Source organism: Ylistrum balloti, unplaced genomic scaffold (genome assembly GCF_031769215.1).
Source record: "Ylistrum balloti isolate Yb309-2 unplaced genomic scaffold, AGI_CSIRO_Ybal_v1 Utg370338, whole genome shotgun sequence".
NCBI lineage: Eukaryota > Metazoa > Mollusca > Bivalvia > Pectinida > Pectinidae > Ylistrum > Ylistrum balloti.
In genome coordinates this window covers 578,250-599,911 of record NW_026782244.1, presented here as the reverse complement: position 1 = coordinate 599,911, position 21,662 = coordinate 578,250, and the positions used below count along the sequence as shown (strand labels likewise).

Here is a 21,662-nt window from a genome sequence, read left to right as displayed (position 1 = left end):
CAAATTTTCGCTCTTTCGAAATATTGGAGTCTTGAAATGTTTTAAATAATTCCACATATCAGTTACAGCAGAAAAATTATCATTTTCGAATTTAAATTATATTTTAATATGATTTTAGAAATATTTGGATCCTATTTTGCGAGTCTTAACATGGACTTTCCCCATATTCAGTGTACCGTGAACAGGCAAGGTGTCACATAGGTCGACGGGTATACCAGGTAGACAATTTTCACGGGTCGACGACTCCGCCTGCCTAAAACAATGGGGTCATCACCACGGTACGACTGACCATTATTGATTGTGATTGCACAACAATAGGGATTACAATGGACTGTCCGACAGTTGGTCTGGAGCAGGGCGTTTTCTGGACTGAAAAGACAGTTTCAGACGACGGTCAATAAATGTCATATTGTCAAAGATATTGCACGTTAAAACATTTCAAGAGGTTAATTGGTAAAATATTTAAAAATAAAATATGAAAGATTAACTTTTTTTTTCTCTTACTTCCATTATTTTCCCTATTACTTCACCATATTTATAATTCTTATTTTCAGAACTGATTCGATAATTTTAGAAATTGACAAAAGAAATTAGAAAATCTATTAAGAATTCAAAACTACTGCGGGACAAAGAACGGTTTTTAAAACAAGTTTATATTGGAAATAGTGATACAGACCAAAAACACTTTATCTCTCATTAAATACACTAAAGTGTAGCACGGTGATACACACGATAGTAGGTAAGTGAAGATATGATTTAGCCTCCAAAGAGGGACGTTTTCCTGAATCAAGTCAATTCAATCTTATATTTCGACTTCTAAATCAAAGTTGATTATATACAATTTATAGATGTACATGTTTTTGCAATAACATGAAAAATGTGACAACATTATCCCTGTCTCGTGTTTTGTCTGGTTTACATAAGTGCACGGCGAGATAACGATAAACGAATCAAAATCACTCTGTTACTTATTTGAGAAATTTGTTTGAACAATAACAATATTTTAATCAACAATAATACACATAGCACATTATAAAAAATTCTGGAAAACAGTTTTTGAGGTCATGCCTTTTCTTTTCCCAGTTACACAGACGTTAATGTAGGGACCTGGAAACATTTGACTACAATAGGGATGAACCAGCAAAGTTTACATCTATCACTTATAAATGGTGTTGTGAAGAGGACTGGTTGTATGTAGATTGTGATTTTGTCTCCTTGATTTGCTTGTCAGTAAGTTATTGTGAACTAAGTGATGCACATATTCCAAGCTAGTAGAACATATGAATTTTTAAATACACAGAAATAATTTCCATACACACTAAAATGTTTACTGAGGTGGACAGTCAGAAACTTCATTCTTTTTTTCTGATTTGAGTTATCACCATTTTCCCATAGTGGTTTTTTTATTATTACTTTCCAGCTCAATTGGTATTTTAATGACAGTATAGTATTCTGTTCTGACAATCAGACTTTTGAAGGTATATTTTGAAATATTCCTGTAAACACAAGGTTGTAAGAAATGGTAATTACTCTTCTCCTTATCCATAATATATCTTCCTTCATTTTAAGTGTCATATAACAGAACTACAATTAAAATTAAGATTATAATCTTAGAAGAAATTGAAATCTACGAGTACAATGTCATTTGCCTGATTTTTAACGCGACTATTTTCTATGTATAGAAAGGCACTAATTACCTGTATGATAGTTTGATATTTTCATTTAACTTTTGATTGATATTTATGGTGTATCTGGAGCATACATACCAATCTGCCCCTATCGTCTGTCAAGCTTATGCCATAACGTACTGACATTGTGAAACAAAGGGCGTTAACTCTGGGATTTCAGAGTGCATCTAAACATATCCTATACTGGTTTTAAGTATGGACGACACTATAGATCTCTATATCAAAGACCATGTTCAAAGTTATCAGAGAATCCAGGGAAGATGGATTTATATATTATGTCATCATTAATTTCCAAATTATTTTTTATTATATTTATTGAAGGTGTTACTTATATTTGGAAATAGAGACAAACATTTGATGTATTTTATTCATCAAAAGTTATTTCTAAAATACCAATCACAGTGTCGAGAATGTGTAATATGTCAACTTTTTTTACTTGTTCACTGTTAAATACTTAGTTAGATGCAGTGACAGAGAAAAAGAAACCAAAAAAGTTAAAATAAAGATATATCCCATCAGGTTGTTCAATGCATTCAGATGATCAGATTCCCCCTCTCCCCATCCAACAAGCAATCCCAATCCCTCTCCCCCATCTGCCAAGGAACATATGTGCCAACCTTGTGAAATGTGTGACAGATATTTTAACCCTGACTTGATTGATAAGATAGTTGATTTTTTCATATTTTGTCACATTGTTTATTGTTTTTTATGTACAAAATGTACATGTGTATGTTTTGGTAATTGCTGGGTCATCTTGTTAAAAAGGCAGATATACCTGAAAATTTTAAAAACAATTTGGACTACACTGTCATCATAAGTCTGGTTGATCAGCCTCTTGGGTGTTTCCCCAAACTCTTTTCCTCATAGAAAACAGCTGAGAGGCTGGTGAACAAGACCAGTCATTATTACCTCTGTGGATACATACTGGTAAATATATATTTATCTTTTCATGTCTCAACCTTTGTTTTTCATTTTCATATTTTTCAGTTTTTTTTTCAGAGCTGTAACATCATTTATGTAAGATATCTTGGCGAATGCAGTAAATAAGTATGAAAAAAGTCACAAACTTGATGTAACAATTTATTTGGCAAAACAAGATTTCCACCACATGGATAATAAATTCTATATCATGTTAACAAAGACTATGAATTGAGTATATATACAGTCCCAATATCTTTAATTTTTGTAAATTGAAAAAAAAAAAAAAAAAATGATTCTATGATTTCATTTCATTAAAGATTAAGATCCTATAACACTTCAAAATATCTAGTTCTACCCCTGTACACCCATTTTATGTGTCATTTAAGTTTTGTTAAAAAATTGTTAGGATTTTAAATGTATTTATGATTTTTTTGACAAAAAAGTGAATTAAATTACAAAGACATGATTTGATCAAGTTAGAATATAAGACAGATAAAATAAACACTATAAGACAACCACATCGGTTGGAATGCCTACCACTAGTCATAGACTACAAGTAATTCTTTTAACATTCCATGTATGTTCAGAGTCATACTATGTGTATTTGAAAGGTAAGAAGAAGATAGCTGTAGTAAATCAGGAAAAAATAATTCATCTTCAATAAATGAAGGATATATAACAGCATCCTTTATACATAATCTAAAAGAAAAAAAATATTCCATACAATATCTTACTGGGTAAAACTTGTGTAAGAGGATTGCTTTCCTTAAATAATATTCCAAATGATAGTAAAACAAAAAATGTTTTCTGAAGTAAAGGTAGCTCCATACTTCTTCCATTTCTCAAGATCTAATGAGTGTAGGTGAAATAGAAAGCATACAAATGAACAAATGGCCACAACTCTCTAATTATAAAGCATCTGAATTTAGGATGCAAATATTTTGATTTTCCAAGATATCTTATTATAGCAAGTATTAATGAAGATGAAACGACAATGAATGTTATGCTGCAGTCAATCAATTTACTGAATATAATGGGGCATAAGGTGTAAAAAAGAGGAATTGACAGTAACTATGGTGAGGCTACCATTGTGACAATGATAAAACAGAATGTGGGACGGAGTATACCAAACATAAACAACAAACAAAACAATGACATCCTTTATCTCAGCTATACAAAGCACCATATTTCAAAATGTCACTTCAAGCAAAATATATATCTAGATCATGTGAGATCAGATATTTGCGTAATATTTTAGATTTATGTCTAAATATTTGCTATGTATACCTCACACTATGAACTACCTGGTATGTATACAAGACATAACACTACTATGTAACAACACCTTCACCATCAGCACATGATAGTTGTATAAACCTATTTAATGTCTGTTTTACATACAATGCATATATCCTAATTACACAAACATGTTACAGATTGAGACGCAGAAAATCAAATGTTTTCTCACTGTAGATAAAATGTTTACAAATAGGTATCGCTATGTTTTGAGGAGCAGAAAAGTATTTAAAAACTTGAGATATTGAAACCTAGAGACCATACTGTAAGAGGAATTGAGTGTATGAAAGAACTTCCTTTATATATTGATATACAAATATTGTAAAGATAGACAAATATGATCTGACGAGCAGAAAGTATACATGTTTACATAAATAGCAAAATAGTGGTTACATTGTGAGGCGTAGAAGCATTACATTATATTATGATAATTTCCCATAATAAAGATAAAAAAATAGGCTATTACATATTTTGAGGACAGGGAATTATACCGCCACAAAGTTATAATTTAAATAAAGAATTTAAAGGTTACCTTATTTAGGATTTTCTCTATTCATTTGAATCACAAGTTTCATTCACATAAACCTATACAAAAATGCAGAAATCATTAATATATACAAACATTGTACTCATTTTTAAAATGCAAGAGAACAACTGACAAAATGATTGAGGGAACTACTGTCTCATTCTTGTATATTTTATCATTCTATGTTATAAAATTCTGTTTAAGATAGTTATACATGTGAAATCAGACACCTTTGTGTATATGTGCCAGTGACTTATTTCTTCAAGAAGTTTTCGACTAGAGTGTTGAATTCTTCTGAGTAACGAATGTGTAGGTTGTGTTTTCCCTCTGGCATCAGGTGGAGCCTAGTAAATAAAACAACACAATGTAACTTATTACATCTTATAATCTGATTGTAAGGCAAAAAGCTGAGTGTGATCCTGTCACAGCTTGGGCACTTGGCATAGCAGCTAAGATTTTCATCAGGGATACATATATTCACAGAGTTAGCAGCTATATCTAGTCTACATACTTTACTTATCTAGAGCAAGAACTAAGATTTTCATCAGGGATACATATATTCACTAAGCTAGCAGCTATATCTAGTCTACATACTTTACTTATCTAGAGCAAGAACTAAGATTTTCATCAGGGATACATATATTCACTAAGCTAGCAGCTATATCTAGTCTACATACTTTACTTATCTAGAGCAAGAACTAAGATTTTCATCAGGGAAACATATATTCACTGAGCTAGCAGTTATTCTAGTTTACCGGTAATTTGGACAACTTACTGTGGTAGTGATGTGGAATATGTAATGTAATATGATGCTTTGGACAGTTATCATTCTTAAAAACATCTGTAAGTTCTGAGTTCATTTTCCTTGGTTAAGCTTACCTTTCCATAGTAAACCATATAACTGCATCCACTTAGTTGAGTGTGATATAAATATCGTCCATCTTTTCCCTGACTGTACTATTAGATATTGTCTTATTTCCACACATGCTCCCTAAGAATGGCCTTTTCTTAATGACCATGAATATACACTGTGTAAAATTCTATGTAAATCTGTGTTTTTAATGTGAGAGTAAATTCTATAAGCTTTCTGTTTTGATAAAAAAAATGACCAGCCCAATTACATCCGCATAGACTCCAATATTTGAGGCATGTTTTCTCAGACCTTGGGATATTTTGACAGCACACTTCTGTATATTCTTGACATGAAAAAAACTCTGAGAGGCTTCATATACTAGCACCATACATAAGTATAGGTCAGACAAGCGACTAAAAATTCTGACACTGAGGAACAATGTAATAATCTCTACAGTACTTATGGGAACTTCTAGGCCATAACTAGCAGAGTTTCCAAGTTGCTGCACTGCAAGTGAATGTTAAGTGGTCATCGAACCAGAGCCCGAGATATCTATTTTTAACTTTGATGTTTACAACATCTATATGAAATCAGGAGCCTGTTACAGGTTGAGATGGATGACATTTTGATACAAGGAAAAAAGTGTTAGTGAAGCTAAACATCCCTGTTTAATGCTGATCCTAATGTTGAACAAGTCTGTATGGCAGTTGTTGACTTTAACACAACACTTCACATCATCATTTATTATTCATATCGCCTTATACCATACCCACAAAGGAGTTGTAGATTATTTATAGTAAATTACCATCCACAGTTTTCTTGTTAAAGCCTATAAACAGGCAAACAGTGGTAACTGGCACTGTCTCAACCTACTGATAAGGCATGTGATGGACATTCCGCATGTCCTTCAGTGGGACAGCGACCAGCTACCACAAGGAGACCCTGCCGCAATATGACCCTGGCTGTTCATAAGGTGATAAACTCACCAAACAAAACAAGCATAGTCCCTGTCAGCCAATGAGTTTGAAATTATCTCCCCTTGGGAATTAACACTTACTTAGAACCCTTGATATTTGCGTGTAAGTAATCTGGATGTTCCTGCTCCACTAGTGCATCCTTCACACCATGGATAATCAAAGTCTCAGCTGTGATGTTCTTCAAGTCACCCATACAAATGTCAGCTGGGCAAAATATATAAAGGGCATCAAAAACTTAAAACATAAGAGATGACAACAAGGAGAAAGTGTTTACACATTTATGATATAATATCAAACGTTGACAAAACCTAAAATAAATCTTTTGTCTGTAAGTTATTTAAGTAATAAGACCTTCAATACTTTGTATCATAAAAAAGGTAAAGAATTTAAAACAAAGTGAGTAGGTACTCAAAAAGACCATGTGCACAAGCTTTTTATTTGCAAAGAGGTAAAAGGTCACTTTGATCATTAAACTTGACCAATGACCATCAAAATTTGATCTAGAGTTGACCTTAGTGTTATGATGCTAGGATGTGAATCTGACATAAATCTATATAGGTGTTCATGAGATACCTTGTACATAAGTAGTCAAGGATGATCTTTGACTTTTAAACTTGACCAATGACCACCAAAATATAATCTGACATAGATCTTTGTGGTATTACGCTATGGTGTGAAATGTGAACCAAATCTGTTACAGGCATCATGAAATAAACAAGATTATCACAGATTTATGCACTCATGCATGCACTCACACATTCACACTTGAATGCACAGCCAAAGTAATAACTATATACTCCCCACTTCCCGAGTTGGGGGGGCTGGGGTATAATTAAGAAATCTTTATTAAACTAACCTTTCCTGTCAGTGTAGTAAGCTTTATAACCATCCACCCACAAACTCCAGTGTTTCTGAAAATACTCTAGTCCATATAGCTTCACAAACGGCTCCCTCATACGGTCACTCCAGGATGAAATGTCCCGAATTTCTGCAGAAAAGTATTAAGCTTTAAAATAATAATAATATTCACATACTGGTATTGGAATTAGTATCAGGTTTGGAGAACACAGTGTGCCAAACTTACATGCACAAATAGTCTATACACTGGCTACTGGTCATACAACCTCACGATACAGAATGTCAAACACAAGCATTGGTAAACACAGGCATGTGGTCTTATTATGATTTATTAATCAATTTTATTGTTAAGTAAATAAAACAAAGGAAAATAACGAAAGGTTTTTTTTGGAACAAGGATGGATATAAATAAAAAATTGATCAATAATCGATAAACAACCATCAAATTCAAAATTGAAAGGGAAAATTATGTGAGGATGGACGGGGCATAAAGTATGTGAGCAAGCATTACTAGATGTAAAGAAAAGGAATTTTACTACTTCAAGATATAGACAGAACAATAAATGGAATCCTATCTATGGAGTGAAATTGAAATTGAGTTAAGATAGAATATTTTGTTTGTATTATCAGAAATAATTTATAACTGGGCTTTATGTTTTAGTCTATAAAGAGAACTTTTCCTAATTTTAAATGTCATAAATGGGCTATATGTTTTGTCTATAACTTTTCCTGATTATAAATGTTATAACTGGACTATATGTTTTAGTCTATAAAGAGAAGTTTTCCTGATTATAAATGTTATAACTGGGCTATATGTTTTGTCTATAACTTTTCCTGATTATAAATGTTATAACTGGGCTATATGTTTTAGTCTATAAAGAGAACTTTTCCTAATTTTAAATGTCATAAATGGGCTATATGTTTTGTCTATAACTTTTCCTGATTATAAATGTTATAACTGGACTATATGTTTTAGTCTATAAAGAGAACTTTTCCTAATTTTAAATGTCATAAATGGGCTATATGTTTTGTCTATAACTTTTCCTGATTATAAATGTTATAACTGGACTATATGTTTTAGTCTGTAAAGAGAACTTTTCCTAATTTTAAATGTCATAAATGGGCTATATGTTTTGTCTATAACTTTTCCTGATTATAAATGTTATAACTGGACTATATGTTTTAGTCTATAAAGAGAACTTTTTCTGATCATAAATCAAAAGAAAATTATCATTTACAAATTGTATACTCAAATCAAACCAGTTTGCAGAATTTTCAGACTTACTTTCAAAAGCATCTATGTCCTTTTCTGAGACAAACGCATTGGCTCCCCAGACTACAAGCTTACTGACCAGGGAAGGTTCTTTGCCTGCTAATATCATCCCTGTGTTTCCTCCATCACTCCAACCCAATACGGAAATCTTGCGGAAACCTAAGGTCTAAAGTGATCACAAAAATTCCATAAGATATAAGCTTTATTAGTAAAGATGGCTCTTTTTTTATTAATATAAGTCAACACTTATTGCTACGGTATTTGTTGTAATTGTGAGCGTCTGTTGCAGGGATCACATAACAAGCGCATGTCAGGTTACGTCCTGTTTATTATCAACATTATGGGATTCTCCTGTATGGAGTCCAGGATACAGAACATGGGAAGATAACTCTTGGTGATATTATATTATTACATTTATGTAAAAAATGTCCTTATAAGAATGAATAGGAAAGTATTACAGCTTGTGTATGTGATAGAAATGATACAGTTCTATAAAGTAATATATACTTGACAGTTGTACCAGATACTTTCTTAAAACAATTTTGTTCTTATTTGGGTTTTTTCATCCAGGAAGTGTTAGGGATAAAAATGTATGTCAAAAACCTGATTATAAACCCAAGGCATTTAAAAACATCAGTTTGATTCTTCTAATTTTGCCATTCATAATTTTACTTACATATATACATGTACATAACAATATCATTTAAACTTGACAATCAATCAACGATAAACCAAGCAAGTATCCATTCTTAAATCTCTATAAGATACACAGTTCTGCTTTTCTCCTTTCTTTCTTCCTTTTTTTAATAATTTTTCCCCCTAGTTTAAAAGATTCCAATGCCAATATTTCATGAGAAAGCCTAAGAATTTAATTCATTTGTAGGAATTCTTCTGCCTTTGTCAGAATTTGTAAAATGTAATGAATTTAGGCTTTCTAGTTCTGCAGAAAAAGCCAATGACTAAATCATTGTACAAAGTCATAGGTAGTTTGCCAGTCAAGAACAATTGTAAGCAATAATAATCTATGAAGTAGGAAGACTATTTTTTATGTTAAATGTCACATAAGATAAATATATTTTTACATGAACACCTATACAAAAAATGCATGAAACAGTAATATATATGTAGTTATGAGCAGGAACAAAAACTATCAAATTGATATACAGATCCCGTTATTTGTCATAACCTAGAAATCATAATAGTCCTAATCTACAGACAATTATTGCTAGGCTTCTTGCAATCCTAAAATAGTGACACGTTTCTGCAGAAAACATTATTTCTAACTTGTTACCTTACATAGTTGGAGAGCATCATCAGCATCTCGCTGAAGAAATTCTAAAGGCCAGTCCCTTTCTGGAGGGATGCTGCGTCCATAACCTCGAGGATCCATCGCAACTAATGTGTATTCAGACTTATTAAAATCAGTCAACTGCTTCTCAAAATCAGTTCTAGTTGATCCTGCAGAAATAAACAATGTCAAATCTCTGAAAGGTTCTGGACAGTGACATACCTAGTGTTCCCAGGAGGAGCTGGACAGTGACATACCTAGTGCTCCGTGGAGGAGCTGGACAGTGACATACCTAGTGTTCCCAGGAGGAGCTGGACAGTGACATAGGAGTTCATTAGTTACATAAATAATGCTCCGCAGAGGAGCTTGGCAGTGATGTACCTAGTACTACCTGTAGCAGGAGTACTGTTACATACCTAGTGCCCCTGGCAGAAGCAGGACAATTTCTTGGCCATCTCCTGTTGTCTCAAAGTGGAAGGTCACACCATTGACATTTTCTTTGTGAGACACGATTGCACTGAAATGGCAGATGAAAAAAAAATTACTCTGTGAAAACTGAAAGTAGTTTTGAATGCAGGCATGTGACATATCTTGTTCATAGAAACAATCAAGAAGTGTAAAAATTTATTTACAATTATCACCTGAATTTACAAGACATTGGAATGAATAAAGAAAATATATATAGGTGTGAGATATCACTGCCTGTGTATCCATACAGGTACAGAGATTAGATATAGAATAGTTTTTGGGGAAAGGATTCACTATGAATATTTGATAGTTTGCCATTTTTCAACATTGCTTGAAAATCTTCCTGTTATTCATTAAATGATCCTTGCCATATGCAATGATAAATATAAAGCAAGTTCCAAGACCTTTACTTCTGCAATTTTGATGGAATCATAGAATTTCTGGAAATACTTGAAATTTCACATCATGGGACTATTGTTTTCAGCAATAAATGTTGGAAAGGATTTGTTAAAATAGCTGTAGATTGCTCACTGCATATGATGGTGCTTATATATAAGGGAACATAAGTTGACACATAGAATATTGACAAGCAAGTCAGTCTGGAGGCATTGGAAGTCAGAAACATAGTTACTTTATTTATTCTTTTGATAGTTTATAATTATAATTTATAATTTGTACTTTACCATTGTTTTTCATTTTCTGGAAGTTTTGCCCTTGCATGTTGCATCAGAGCAAAAAATCTGAAAGGAAAATAGCAAACAATTATTCAATGCTGTTCAATACTATACTGACCACTCAGATAATTTCAATGCATGGTGTTCTGATCTTCTATGAGTATGATTACAACCATGTAATATTGCATCATATTCAATATTTTGAATATGAACAAGTGTTTTATGATCTTTTGTAATGTCATAAAATAATAATGATTTGACATCATATAGGCCTACTTGCTGATTATGACCTCATTGGAGACAGAGAGCCAAAATGACTTCAGTAATGAAATTATGAAGAAGACTGGTCTGTCACAAGTGAGGATATGAGACTAGTCTGTCACAAGTGAGGATGTGAGACTGGTCTGTCACAAGTGAGGATGTGAGACTGGTCTGTCACAAGTGAGAATGTGAGACTAGTCTGTTACAAGTGAGGATGTGAGACTAGTCTGTTACAAGTGAGGATGTGAGACTGGTCTGTCACAAGTGAGAATGTGAGACTAGTCTGTTACAAGTGAGGATGTGAGACTAGTCTGTTACAAGTGAGGATGTGAGACTAGTCTGTTACAAGTGAGGATGTGAGACTAGTCTGTCATAAGTGAGAATGTGAGACTAGTCTGTTACAAGTGAGAATGTGAGACTAGTCTGTCATAAGTGAGAATGTGAGACTAGTCTGTCACAAGTGAGGATGTGAGACTGGTCTGTCACAAGTGAGAATGTGAGACTAGTCTGTTACAAGTGAGGATGTGAGACTAGTCTGTCATAAGTGAGGATACGAGACTGGTCTGTCACAAGTGAGAATGTGAGATTGGTCTGTCACAAAGAACGATATGAGACTGAACTGTCACAAATGATATGAGAATGACTTTTACGTTCATGTGCATGTGTTCTAATCTAGAACCTAGGTAACTGTGTAACTGTATGATTACAACCGCTACTGTCAGTACTCTCCGTCTGTAAGCATACCCAGGGTCGGCATTTCCTGTGGCAAGTTGTCTCCTAGTCTGGAAGCTGGTTTGCATTCCATTTATGTGGCCTTTTATAGTTACGAAACGCCTAAAAGCATAGGTCCCGAAGAACTGTGTCAACCTGACTGACATCTTATGAGACTACTAAATGGCTAGTATGTAACCGTTTGGATGTCTACTTTCATTTTACGTACACTTTGTTGAAGAGTATTGTAAGGGAAGTAACTGAAATAAATATATACTGTTCGTTTTGCGAACTAAGGACAGACTTACTGATCTCCTTTTTGTTTGCTGACGATCACCGACAAAATCTTTCAAGGTATGTATAAGGCCACTAATACTTGCTGGTTCGTCCTGATTTATGCCAGAAATGCAGCATTGAATATATGAGCCGCTTTGTCTACAGTAGAGAGTAAACGAACAGGCCCCAGCTGTTGCTCCGGTCTTCAAGTTCTATTTATTGGCAAGGTTAGGTAATTACCTTTGCTGTATATTCCACTGCAATATACAGTTGCATATTTTGATTCATTCTGAATTGAGTAAGAGACACAATCTACGACTTTAGCCAGTTAACCTTCAGCAAAGAAAATAACTTGACAGCTCCGGAAAGAGAGGTGAAGAACAAGGACGGGTAATTATATATACATATGAGCCCCTTATTATGAGAATAACAAGACACAAGACCAAAACTGAATACTGGATTGTGTTCTAGCAAATATTTGACGAATCAAATGTGTTTAAATTACTTTGCTGTTACCTACTATTCTGTTAATTCAGAGGACTTTTCATTATAAATTTGCTTCCTACAGTACTAGTGACGATTGAAATGGCTGACAAGTTCCAGTTTGCAATTGATCGAGGTGGCACCTTCACAGATATTTGGGCAAGATGTCCTGGAGGTCGAGTGAAGGTCATGAAACTGCTGTCTGTCGACCCAAAGAACTACCCAGATGCCCCCAGGGAAGGAATTCGGCGAATCATGGAAGAGGTAAATATTATAAATATTATATATATCAACAAGCCTAAAGCCAGCGAATATTGTTGTTGGAATCAGAGGGTTCTCCAGCAGCCATAGCCTCATCAGGCTTATTAAATCACATGCACAGTATACCAATGAAGAACAAATCCCAGTCTACTTATGCCAGTTTGTAAAACAATGCATCATTGAATTTCTATATAAATGTTACCAACCATGAAAGGTATCTTTTTCCATGGCCTTGATTTAGCATTTGTAGACATGTTTTGTAATGTTTCCAGATTTGTAATGGAAAAATTATTTGAATTCATTAGCATTTGAATGTGATAGTCCTTTAGAATACATAATGCTGAACTTATTGTGCAAGTGTATGTAAAATTTATATCATATTCTGTTGAATTTTGATTGATAGGTTGGGGGGCGTGCACTCCCGCCAGATGAGCCGATAGATTCTGCCCAGATTGACTGGATCAGGATGGGAACGACTGTGGCCACCAATGCCTTGCTGGAGAGGAAAGGGGAACGTATGGCACTAGCCATCACTAAGGGTTTTAGAGACCTACTTCACATCGGCAACCAAGCCCGCCCAAACATCTTTGACCTGGTAAACATTGCCATTGAATTGTTTGTTCTATTTTTGGTGGCCTCTCAGCATCTCAGTAGATGAGAAAAAATAGTAAAGTGAGTAGAATTGGAAAAGCATTATGTGACGTGGATGAAGATGGAATCAACCATTCTAGTGTTCTTATGACCTAATGTTATATTTTAGAGGTCAACTCCAAGACGTAATATTGTCCTTATTGAACTCTAAACTGCAAGCAACTACATGACATGCTGACACAAGAAAAAAGGAGCCTTCAAACCTATAGTAGTTTGGCATATTATGTATTTTGGAAGTCCATCAAAATCTCCTTATGATATTTGTAATTTGAACTGATAATATATAGTAATGATATAGTAATAATTTTACAACAGTTATGAAACAAGTTTTCCCAACTTAAATTAATCACTCTTGTTGGCCTGAATGGAAACACACTGTAAGAACTTAAATACCAGGGTAAAATCCAGGTGGTCGGGCAGGTGACCCCATATCAATTCACATCCATTCCAGGAATCAAACCCTGGACGTCTAGGTGAAAGGCGAATGTGTTACCATTGCGCCAACTGACCACCCCACCACTGAACTGATATCAAACCTTATATATTCTTACCTGATACTGTGCTAGCAGAAACATTCTACTCTTCATTAACATTTCACAGAATGATTCTTATTATGCGAGTTGGACATTTTCACAATTTTTAGTCCAAAGCAATGAGCTGGATGTTATTGGTTAGTAGAATGCTCATGCTAATTTTTAATTTGTGATGTTCTTATGTAGGTCCTCACTTCATAGTTCTGTTTTGTGAAGTCATTTAGATATTTGCTCATATTGCACATATTTCTGGGCATTGAGGAAACAGTACCTTTATAAATGGCATGATTCCTGGTGTTGAGGGACCAGTACCTTTGTAAATGGCATGTTTCCCGGTGTTGAGGGACCAGTGCCTTTGTAAATTACATATTTCCAGGCATTGAGGGACCAGAACCTTTGTAACTTTTAAGAAGAGCATACACACATGAATGTTTGTAATTTATTGTGAATTCTTCCTTATGATAGGTGTGCAGCATAACTTATTATTTGTTGATGCACTAGTGAATAATAGAATTAAATAAACTCAAAAATATGTTTGAAAAGTTTACATGTGTTTGTAAATTGTCTCAGAATCGATGTACATGTATTTTTCATACTCATTTAAGTCACACAATATTTGTGTATATTTTATATTCATAAAGTTGACATTTTTTGTGTGAAGGTTTATTCAAATTGAAAGTATAATATCACATAGGAAATTGTGGCACCTGACCAGCTGTATGAGGAGGTGATCGAGGTTGAAGAGAGGGTTGTGTTCCAGCAGGATAGATGTGAGATCAAGAAAGCTTGTCCCATTGTGACTGGTACGACCGGTGAAAAGGTAAGTAAAAAGGCCTTGGCTCACTGATGTGACAAATGGTACTACAGCTATCCTGAAGATCATGCCATCAATGTTATCATATTTGTTCTCTTCTTTATCAGCTCTCGTCACTTTAAGTCGTTAGACACCTGACATGTTTCTATACTTCTCAAAAAGCAAAAAATCTACAAGCATGACTAGTTTTTACATGTAGCTATTTCACAACTTAGAGTTATATACGGCAATGTATTTTTTATGGAGGTGTCTGAGGGATGCATTGTGTTCATCAGAAAAAGCGTAAAAATATTTTTGAAGGCCATTTTAAAGAATCTTGAAAATACTGAAGTCTTGATATTTGGTCTTAAGCTTACCGGTATAGCACTACCAAAATGAGCAACAGTTTTCATCTACAGTTCCAACGGTAAAATTTAGACTTAAAATGTATTTACATTTCATCTGATAGAACAAGGCATGTTTATGTCCTGATATTAAATGTTAGTATCTTATAAACCTGTCACTATCAAGTGCTCAGTCTTACTCATTTGTCTTCTGAGATTCAGACAGGGTAACTTTTCTAGTTAATCAGAAAGTGCTAATTTTATAAGTTGTATCTTCACAGTTGGAGGTATGGCGCTCTGTGGATGTGTCACAGTTACGACAAGACCTACAACGTTTGTTAGACCGAGGGATTCGGAGTCTGGCAGTTGTACTTCTTCACTCCTACACGTAATTAATATGAACCAATATAGATAGGATATACTGATTGGTAATCTATACAGATAGGATGTAGTGATTGGTAATCTATACAGATAGGATGTAGTGATTGGTAATCTATACAGATATTATAGTGATTGGTAATCTATACAGATAGGAGGTAGTGATTGGTCATCTATACAGATATTGTAGTGATTGGTAATCTATACAGATAGGATGTAGTGATTGGTAATCTATACAGATAGGATGTAGTGATTGGTAATCTATACAGATAGGATGTAGTGATTGGTAATCTATACAGATAGGATGTAGTGATTGGTAATCTATACAGATATTGTAGTGATTGGTAATCTATACAGATAGGATGTAGTGATTGGTAATCTATACAGATATTGTAGTGATTGGTAATCTATACAGATAGGATGTAGTGATTGGTAATCTATACAGATAGGATGTAGTGACTGGTAATCTATACAGATATTATAGTGATTGGTAATCTATACAGATAGGATGTAGTGATTGGTAATCTATACAGATATTGTAGTGATTGGTAATCTATACAGATAGGATGTAGTAGTGATTGGTAATCTATACAGATATTAGATATTATAGATACAGATAGGATGTAGTGATTGGTAATCTATACAGATAGGATGTAGTGATTGGTAATCTATAGTGATTGGTAATCTATACAGATAGGATGTAGTGATTGGTAATCTATACAGATAGGATGTAGTGATTGGTAATACTAGGATGTAGTGATTGGTAGATACAGATAGGATGTAGTGATTGGTAATCTATACAGATAGGATGTAGTGATTGGTAATCTATACAGATACAGTGATTGGATCTATACAGATATTGTAGTGATTGGTAATCTATACAGATAGGATGTAGTGATTGGTAATCTATACAGATATTGTAGTGATTGGTAATCTATACAGATAGGATGTAGTGATTGGTAATCTATACAGATATTGTAGTGATTGGTAATCTATACAGATAGGATAGTAGTGATTGGTAGTGATTGGTAATCTATACAGATATGTAGTGATTGGTAATCTATACAGATAGGATTGGTAATCTATACAGATATTGTAGTGATTGGTAATCTATACAGATAGGATGTAGTGATTGGTAATCTATACAGATAGGATGTAGTGACTGGTAATCTATACAGATAGGATGTAGTGACTGATAATCTATACAGATAGGAGGTAGTGATTGGTAATCTATACAGATAGGATGTAGTGATTGGTAATCTATACAGATAAGATGTAGTGATTGCTAATCTGTACAGATAGGAGGTAGTGATTGGTAATCTATACAGATAGGATGTAGTGATTGGTAATCTATACAGATAGGATGTAGTGATTGGTAATCTATACAGATAGGATGTAGTGATTGGTAATCTATACAGATAGGATGTAGTGATTGGTAATCTATACAGATATTAGTGATTGTGATTAGGATTGGTAATCTATACAGATATGTAGTGATTGGTAATCTATACAGATATTGTAGTGATTGGTAATCTACACAGATAGGATGTAGTGATTGGTAATCTATACAGATAGGAGGTAGTGATTGGTAATCTATACAGATAGGATGTAGTGATTGGTAATCTATACAGATAGGAGGTAGTGATTGGTTATCTATACAGATAGGATGTAGTGATTGGTAATCTATACAGATATTGTAGTGATTGGTAATCTATACAGATAGGATGTAGTGATTGGTAATCTATACAGATATTAGTGATTGGTAATCTATACAGATATTAGTGATTGGATTGGTAATCTATACAGATAGGATGTAGTGATTGGTAATCTATACAGATAGTAGTGTAGTGATTGTGTAATCTATACAGATAGTGATGGTAATCTATACAGATAGGATGTAGTGATTGGTAATCTATACAGATAGGATGTAGTGATTGGTAATCTATACAGATAGGATGTAGTGATTATCAATGTACATGGCAAACCTTGTGTTTGCTTAATCATCTTTGCCCTCAGTTTGAGATATACTTATCTCACCTCCAAGGGGGTGAACTGTTTTATTAATCTTGTATATGAGACAGGAAAATCTCACACACTGTCCAATGATAGATTTTCTTTATCATATCTGGTCTGTTTGGTACCTGTTGTGATAACTTGTGCCAGATAATCAGATTGTCCATATAATTCAATTGTCTTTCTAATGTACATACATACTGAAAAGGGAGATAATCTGATTGAGTAGAAAAATATGGAAGTGAAAAAAGTTGAGAAAGTTTGCAGTTTTGACAAAATTATGTATGAGAAAAAGATAAAGATAGGCTTATTTACCAGGGACAGGCCACTTACTTGATAAATACAGAGTGCACCTCTACAATAACTTAAATCAGGTAGCTCAAAGATTTCAATAACTTGCATCTTATATAATGAATGTGGATAAAAGATCAAGGTTAGTTGGTAATTTCTTCTGATGACGACACAACTCATTGCTTCTTATCATCAGTTGTTATCCTTTTCAGATTTGCAGACCACGAACAGGAAGTTGGACGTGTGGCAAAGGAGATGGGTTTCCACCAGGTGTCACTGTCATCAGACGTCATGCCCATGGTCAGAGTTGTCCCTCGGGGCTACACAGGTATTTTGAATTGATGATGTCCAAATGGTGATTTCAGTTCAGTGTAAAACCCCCTGACCAATTAAGTGGTTACATGTATGTGTTCTGTAAACAAATACATATCATACTTGTGTTCTTGACAGAGTACCTAGCAATCTGTAATACCATATATATGACAGGATAATTTTGCCAGGCACAAATTTCACCATTTGATGTCAAATCCAGAATCTTTATATATATCACGTTTTAGTCATTGAAGGGTAGGAACTAAATTGAACTTGCCAGTTGATGTAAAATCCAGAATCATACTATATATCACATTTTAGTCTCTGAAGGGAAGGAACTAAATTAAATTTGCTAGTTGAATGTTTGCCCCTCATTCTTATGGAAAAAATAGTGAAAATTAGACATTGGTAAAAAAAACTGTTATATAGTAAATGTAAAAAAAACATTAGACATTGGTTAAGATACTGATATACTGGTAAAAAATTATGTTTGTCAATGATGCATTAAAATTTTGATGGTTTCTTCATTGCTGTTCTACATTGTTCTGTTTTTGACAGCATGTGCAGACGCTTATTTGACACCATGTATCAAGAACTATGTGGCAGGGTTTGCCTCTGGCTTTCAAGGTGGAGTACAGGTGAGGCTTAACTGGTCGCAATGAACCATTCACCAATAGTTGTTTGAGTCAGGTAAAAAATTAGAAAACTTCCTGAACATTCATCTATATAATATTATAATCCTCTACCACATTACAGACAATCAAACATTGTTATTTCTATGTTGACATGTTGTGGTTTATCTGAGTGTTCCAGTTCATCAGATCAGAGATTAAGACAGACTGTTTGGCATGGACTTGATAGATACTTTTGAGCCAAACGAGGTCTTTGAGTTATCAGAGTTTGCAAAAGTTTGACTTAACAGTATGTCAAATACATCAATGGATGACTAAAAATCATGTGACTTTTATCATTGTAGTTTCCTGCTGTTACGTTTAGGTACCTGTTACAACTAATATACATGTTCACATTCAACATTTCAACTGACAAGTGTTCATAGGTTGCTTGTTTTTGTTTTGTAGTTGTTCCAAGCAATAAGAGAGTCACTCTTTAAACTTGTGACCAATTGGTTTGTATCTTTGTCTGGGAAGGAGTATTCTATCAGCATGCTGTTGGTGTCTCCTGAGATTATGTAGCACAGACATAGAAATGGAATGGAAAAGTTGAGGGAAATGTGTGTTCTTCCTTCAATTTTTTAATTCTGTCCCCAGAAGTTATCACTTCACAGACTTACATACATAATTACAACAAAAAGGACATGGAAATGAACACGTGTTACTGGGGTTTTTTTTCGGAAAAATATAAATATTGCACTTAGTTGTGGTGTGTGTATTTTTTTCATCTTAATAATGGGGTACTAATTTGTTGTCAAATTTGTGATTATAACTTAATTACAGGGGACTCGTGTGTTGTTCATGCAGTCTGATGGTGGACTTACCCCTGTGGATAAGTAAGATTTTACTCATTTTCTACCTATACTAAACAAAGTCAAACAAAGCAACAAAAATTACCCCTCCTCTATATTATATGCATTGCCGATATACAAATAAATGAATCATATACAATCTTATAGTATCGTGTCACTAGATTGTAATTTGATATACAAACCTTACCTGTTAAACCTCCAGTTTTAAATTGGAGCCTGCAGTTTATTTCGGTCAATTTGGCAATCTAAACTGGAAAAGTTTGGTCTTAACTGGAAATATTTGGAAATAAATTTTTTTCAGATTTTCATTTAGAATGTGTTTTACACTGAAACTGGGTTGATTACACTACATAAAAGTGTAATTAGATGATTAAACATGATTGAATATAAATTACATAACCAACAATCTACAGTGTATGAAATAAACTCATACTGGGGATCTCTAGTTTTCCAGTTTGATTCCTTAATAAGTATTTGTGAAACTGTTAGGTATGAAAAGTGATTGCTAAAAACATCTCCTAACTATGCATAATGTAATAATCTTTTACTTTCTATCCTTAATGTTCCACTGTCAATACAAAAATTGTACTGATAATTAAGCAACAAAACAACATCATTGTAGGCAATGTATAGTATCATTTTTGATTACATGGTCTACACAAGGGTTAACAATAGGTAATGTGAGCTCTGAGTGTGATGAAACTGCATTTCCATACAAGTTTTGCTGATGTATAAAGTGATATTTATATATATATATAGATTTAACGGGTCAAGAGCGATTCTATCTGGCCCAGCTGGTGGAGTAGTAGGGTATGCCCTCACCACATATAAGAAAGAGTCTAACCTGCCAGTCATCGGGTTTGATATGGGAGGTAAGTTTTGGTCTGACAGTATTGAATTGTTGTAACAGAATATTTAAAGAAAACATTATTTTAAATACAAGTTAAATGAAAAAAAATATTGCATTCCTTGAATTAGAGCCAAAAAAAATCTGTTTATATTAACATACAAATTCTGTGTTGATGCTTGCTGTAGATCTACTTGTATGGAAATGGTCATTTTTGTGAGATATCCCAAAATATTTTCATCTTTACAGGAACGTCGACTGATGTGAGTCGGTATGCTGGACATTATGAACATGTGTTTGAGACCACCACTGCTGGAGTGACTATTCAGGCTCCACAGGTACAGCAAGTATTATAGCTGTACATAGACTTGATTCACTGTCACAATACATCAACTTCTTACCTGACCCCCGAGCCACCTTCCCATTACCTCTCTCTGGCTACTAGACCCCAGCACTAGACCCCAGCACTAGACCACAGCACTAGACCCCAGCACTAGACCCCAGCACTAGACCCCAGCACTAGACCCCAGCACTAGACCCCAGCAGTAAGCCACAGCACTAGACCACAGCACTAGACCGCAGCACTAGACCACAGCAGTAAGCCACAGCACTAGACACCAGCACTAGACCCCAGCACTAGACCACAGCACTAGACCCCAGCACTAGACCACAGCACTAGACACCAGCACTAGACCCCAGCACTAGACACCAGTACTAGACACCAGCACTAAACACCAGCACTAGACACCAGCACTAGACACCAGCACTAGACCTCAGCACTAGACACCAGCACTAGACACCAGCACTAGACCACAGCACTAGACCACAGCACTAGACCACAGCACTAGACCCCAGCACTAGACCCCAGCACTAGACCCCAGCACTAGACCCCAGCACTAGACCACAGCACTAGACACCAGCACTAGACCCCAGCACTAGACCCCAGCACTAGACCACAGCACTAGACACCAGCACTAGACCCCAGCACTAGACCCCAGCACTAGACCACAGCACTAGACACCAGCACTAGACCCCAGCACTAGACACCAGCACTCGACTCCAAAGATATTTCTGTTGTACAGTGATAACATACATGTAGTTATAGGGCCTTAGCTGAGTTTTGTTGAAATATGAATATCACAAAAATTATAATATATAATCATCAGTGGAGATAATTAATAGTTAATTATATATATATATAAA

At 34.5% G+C, this 21,662-nt stretch overlaps 2 protein-coding genes across 2 annotated transcripts in view; one reads left to right on the top strand and one right to left on the bottom strand.

The window, feature by feature from the left end:
• Positions 1–2,760: 2,760 nt before the first annotated feature.
• LOC132553574 (valacyclovir hydrolase-like) lies at positions 2,761–11,991 on the bottom strand. Its single transcript, XM_060217829.1, has 8 exons — positions 11,828–11,991; positions 10,832–10,888; positions 10,097–10,197; positions 9,684–9,850; positions 8,405–8,558; positions 7,118–7,249; positions 6,342–6,465; positions 2,761–4,775 (listed from the first exon to the last, which is right to left on the bottom strand). The coding sequence occupies exons 1-8, from the start codon at positions 11,959–11,961 to the stop codon at positions 4,685–4,687; spliced, it is 960 nt and encodes a 319-aa protein (XP_060073812.1). The 5' UTR covers positions 11,962–11,991; the 3' UTR covers positions 2,761–4,684.
• A 652-nt stretch (positions 11,992–12,643) lies between these two features.
• The window catches only part of LOC132553576 (5-oxoprolinase-like), a 79,758-nt gene continuing 70,739 nt past the window's right edge, over positions 12,644–21,662 (top strand). The window contains exons 1-9 of the mRNA XM_060217832.1: positions 12,644–12,817; positions 13,218–13,409; positions 14,693–14,818; positions 15,417–15,523; positions 18,030–18,145; positions 18,688–18,767; positions 19,584–19,636; positions 20,372–20,484; positions 20,709–20,797. Coding sequence (XP_060073815.1) covers positions 12,656–12,817; positions 13,218–13,409; positions 14,693–14,818; positions 15,417–15,523; positions 18,030–18,145; positions 18,688–18,767; positions 19,584–19,636; positions 20,372–20,484; positions 20,709–20,797 — 1,038 coding nt within the window. The 5' untranslated portion in view covers positions 12,644–12,655. The remainder of the gene's footprint in view (positions 12,818–13,217; positions 13,410–14,692; positions 14,819–15,416; positions 15,524–18,029; positions 18,146–18,687; positions 18,768–19,583; positions 19,637–20,371; positions 20,485–20,708; positions 20,798–21,662) is intronic.

What these genes read in the sequence shown, in the direction of transcription:
- LOC132553574 (XM_060217829.1), bottom strand. Translation starts at nt 11,961, where the DNA reads ATGTCAGTCAGGTTGACACAGTTCTTCGGGACCTATGCTTTTAGGCGT. An exon ending in GCTTCTGCCAGGGGCACTAG is followed by an intron (nt 9,851 to 10,096) that starts GTATGTAACAGT and finishes TTATTTCTGCAG; the next exon opens with GATCAACTAGAACTGATTTT. An exon ending in TTACTACACTGACAGGAAAG is followed by an intron (nt 6,466 to 7,117) that starts GTTAGTTTAATA and finishes TATTTTGCCCAG; the next exon opens with CTGACATTTGTATGGGTGAC.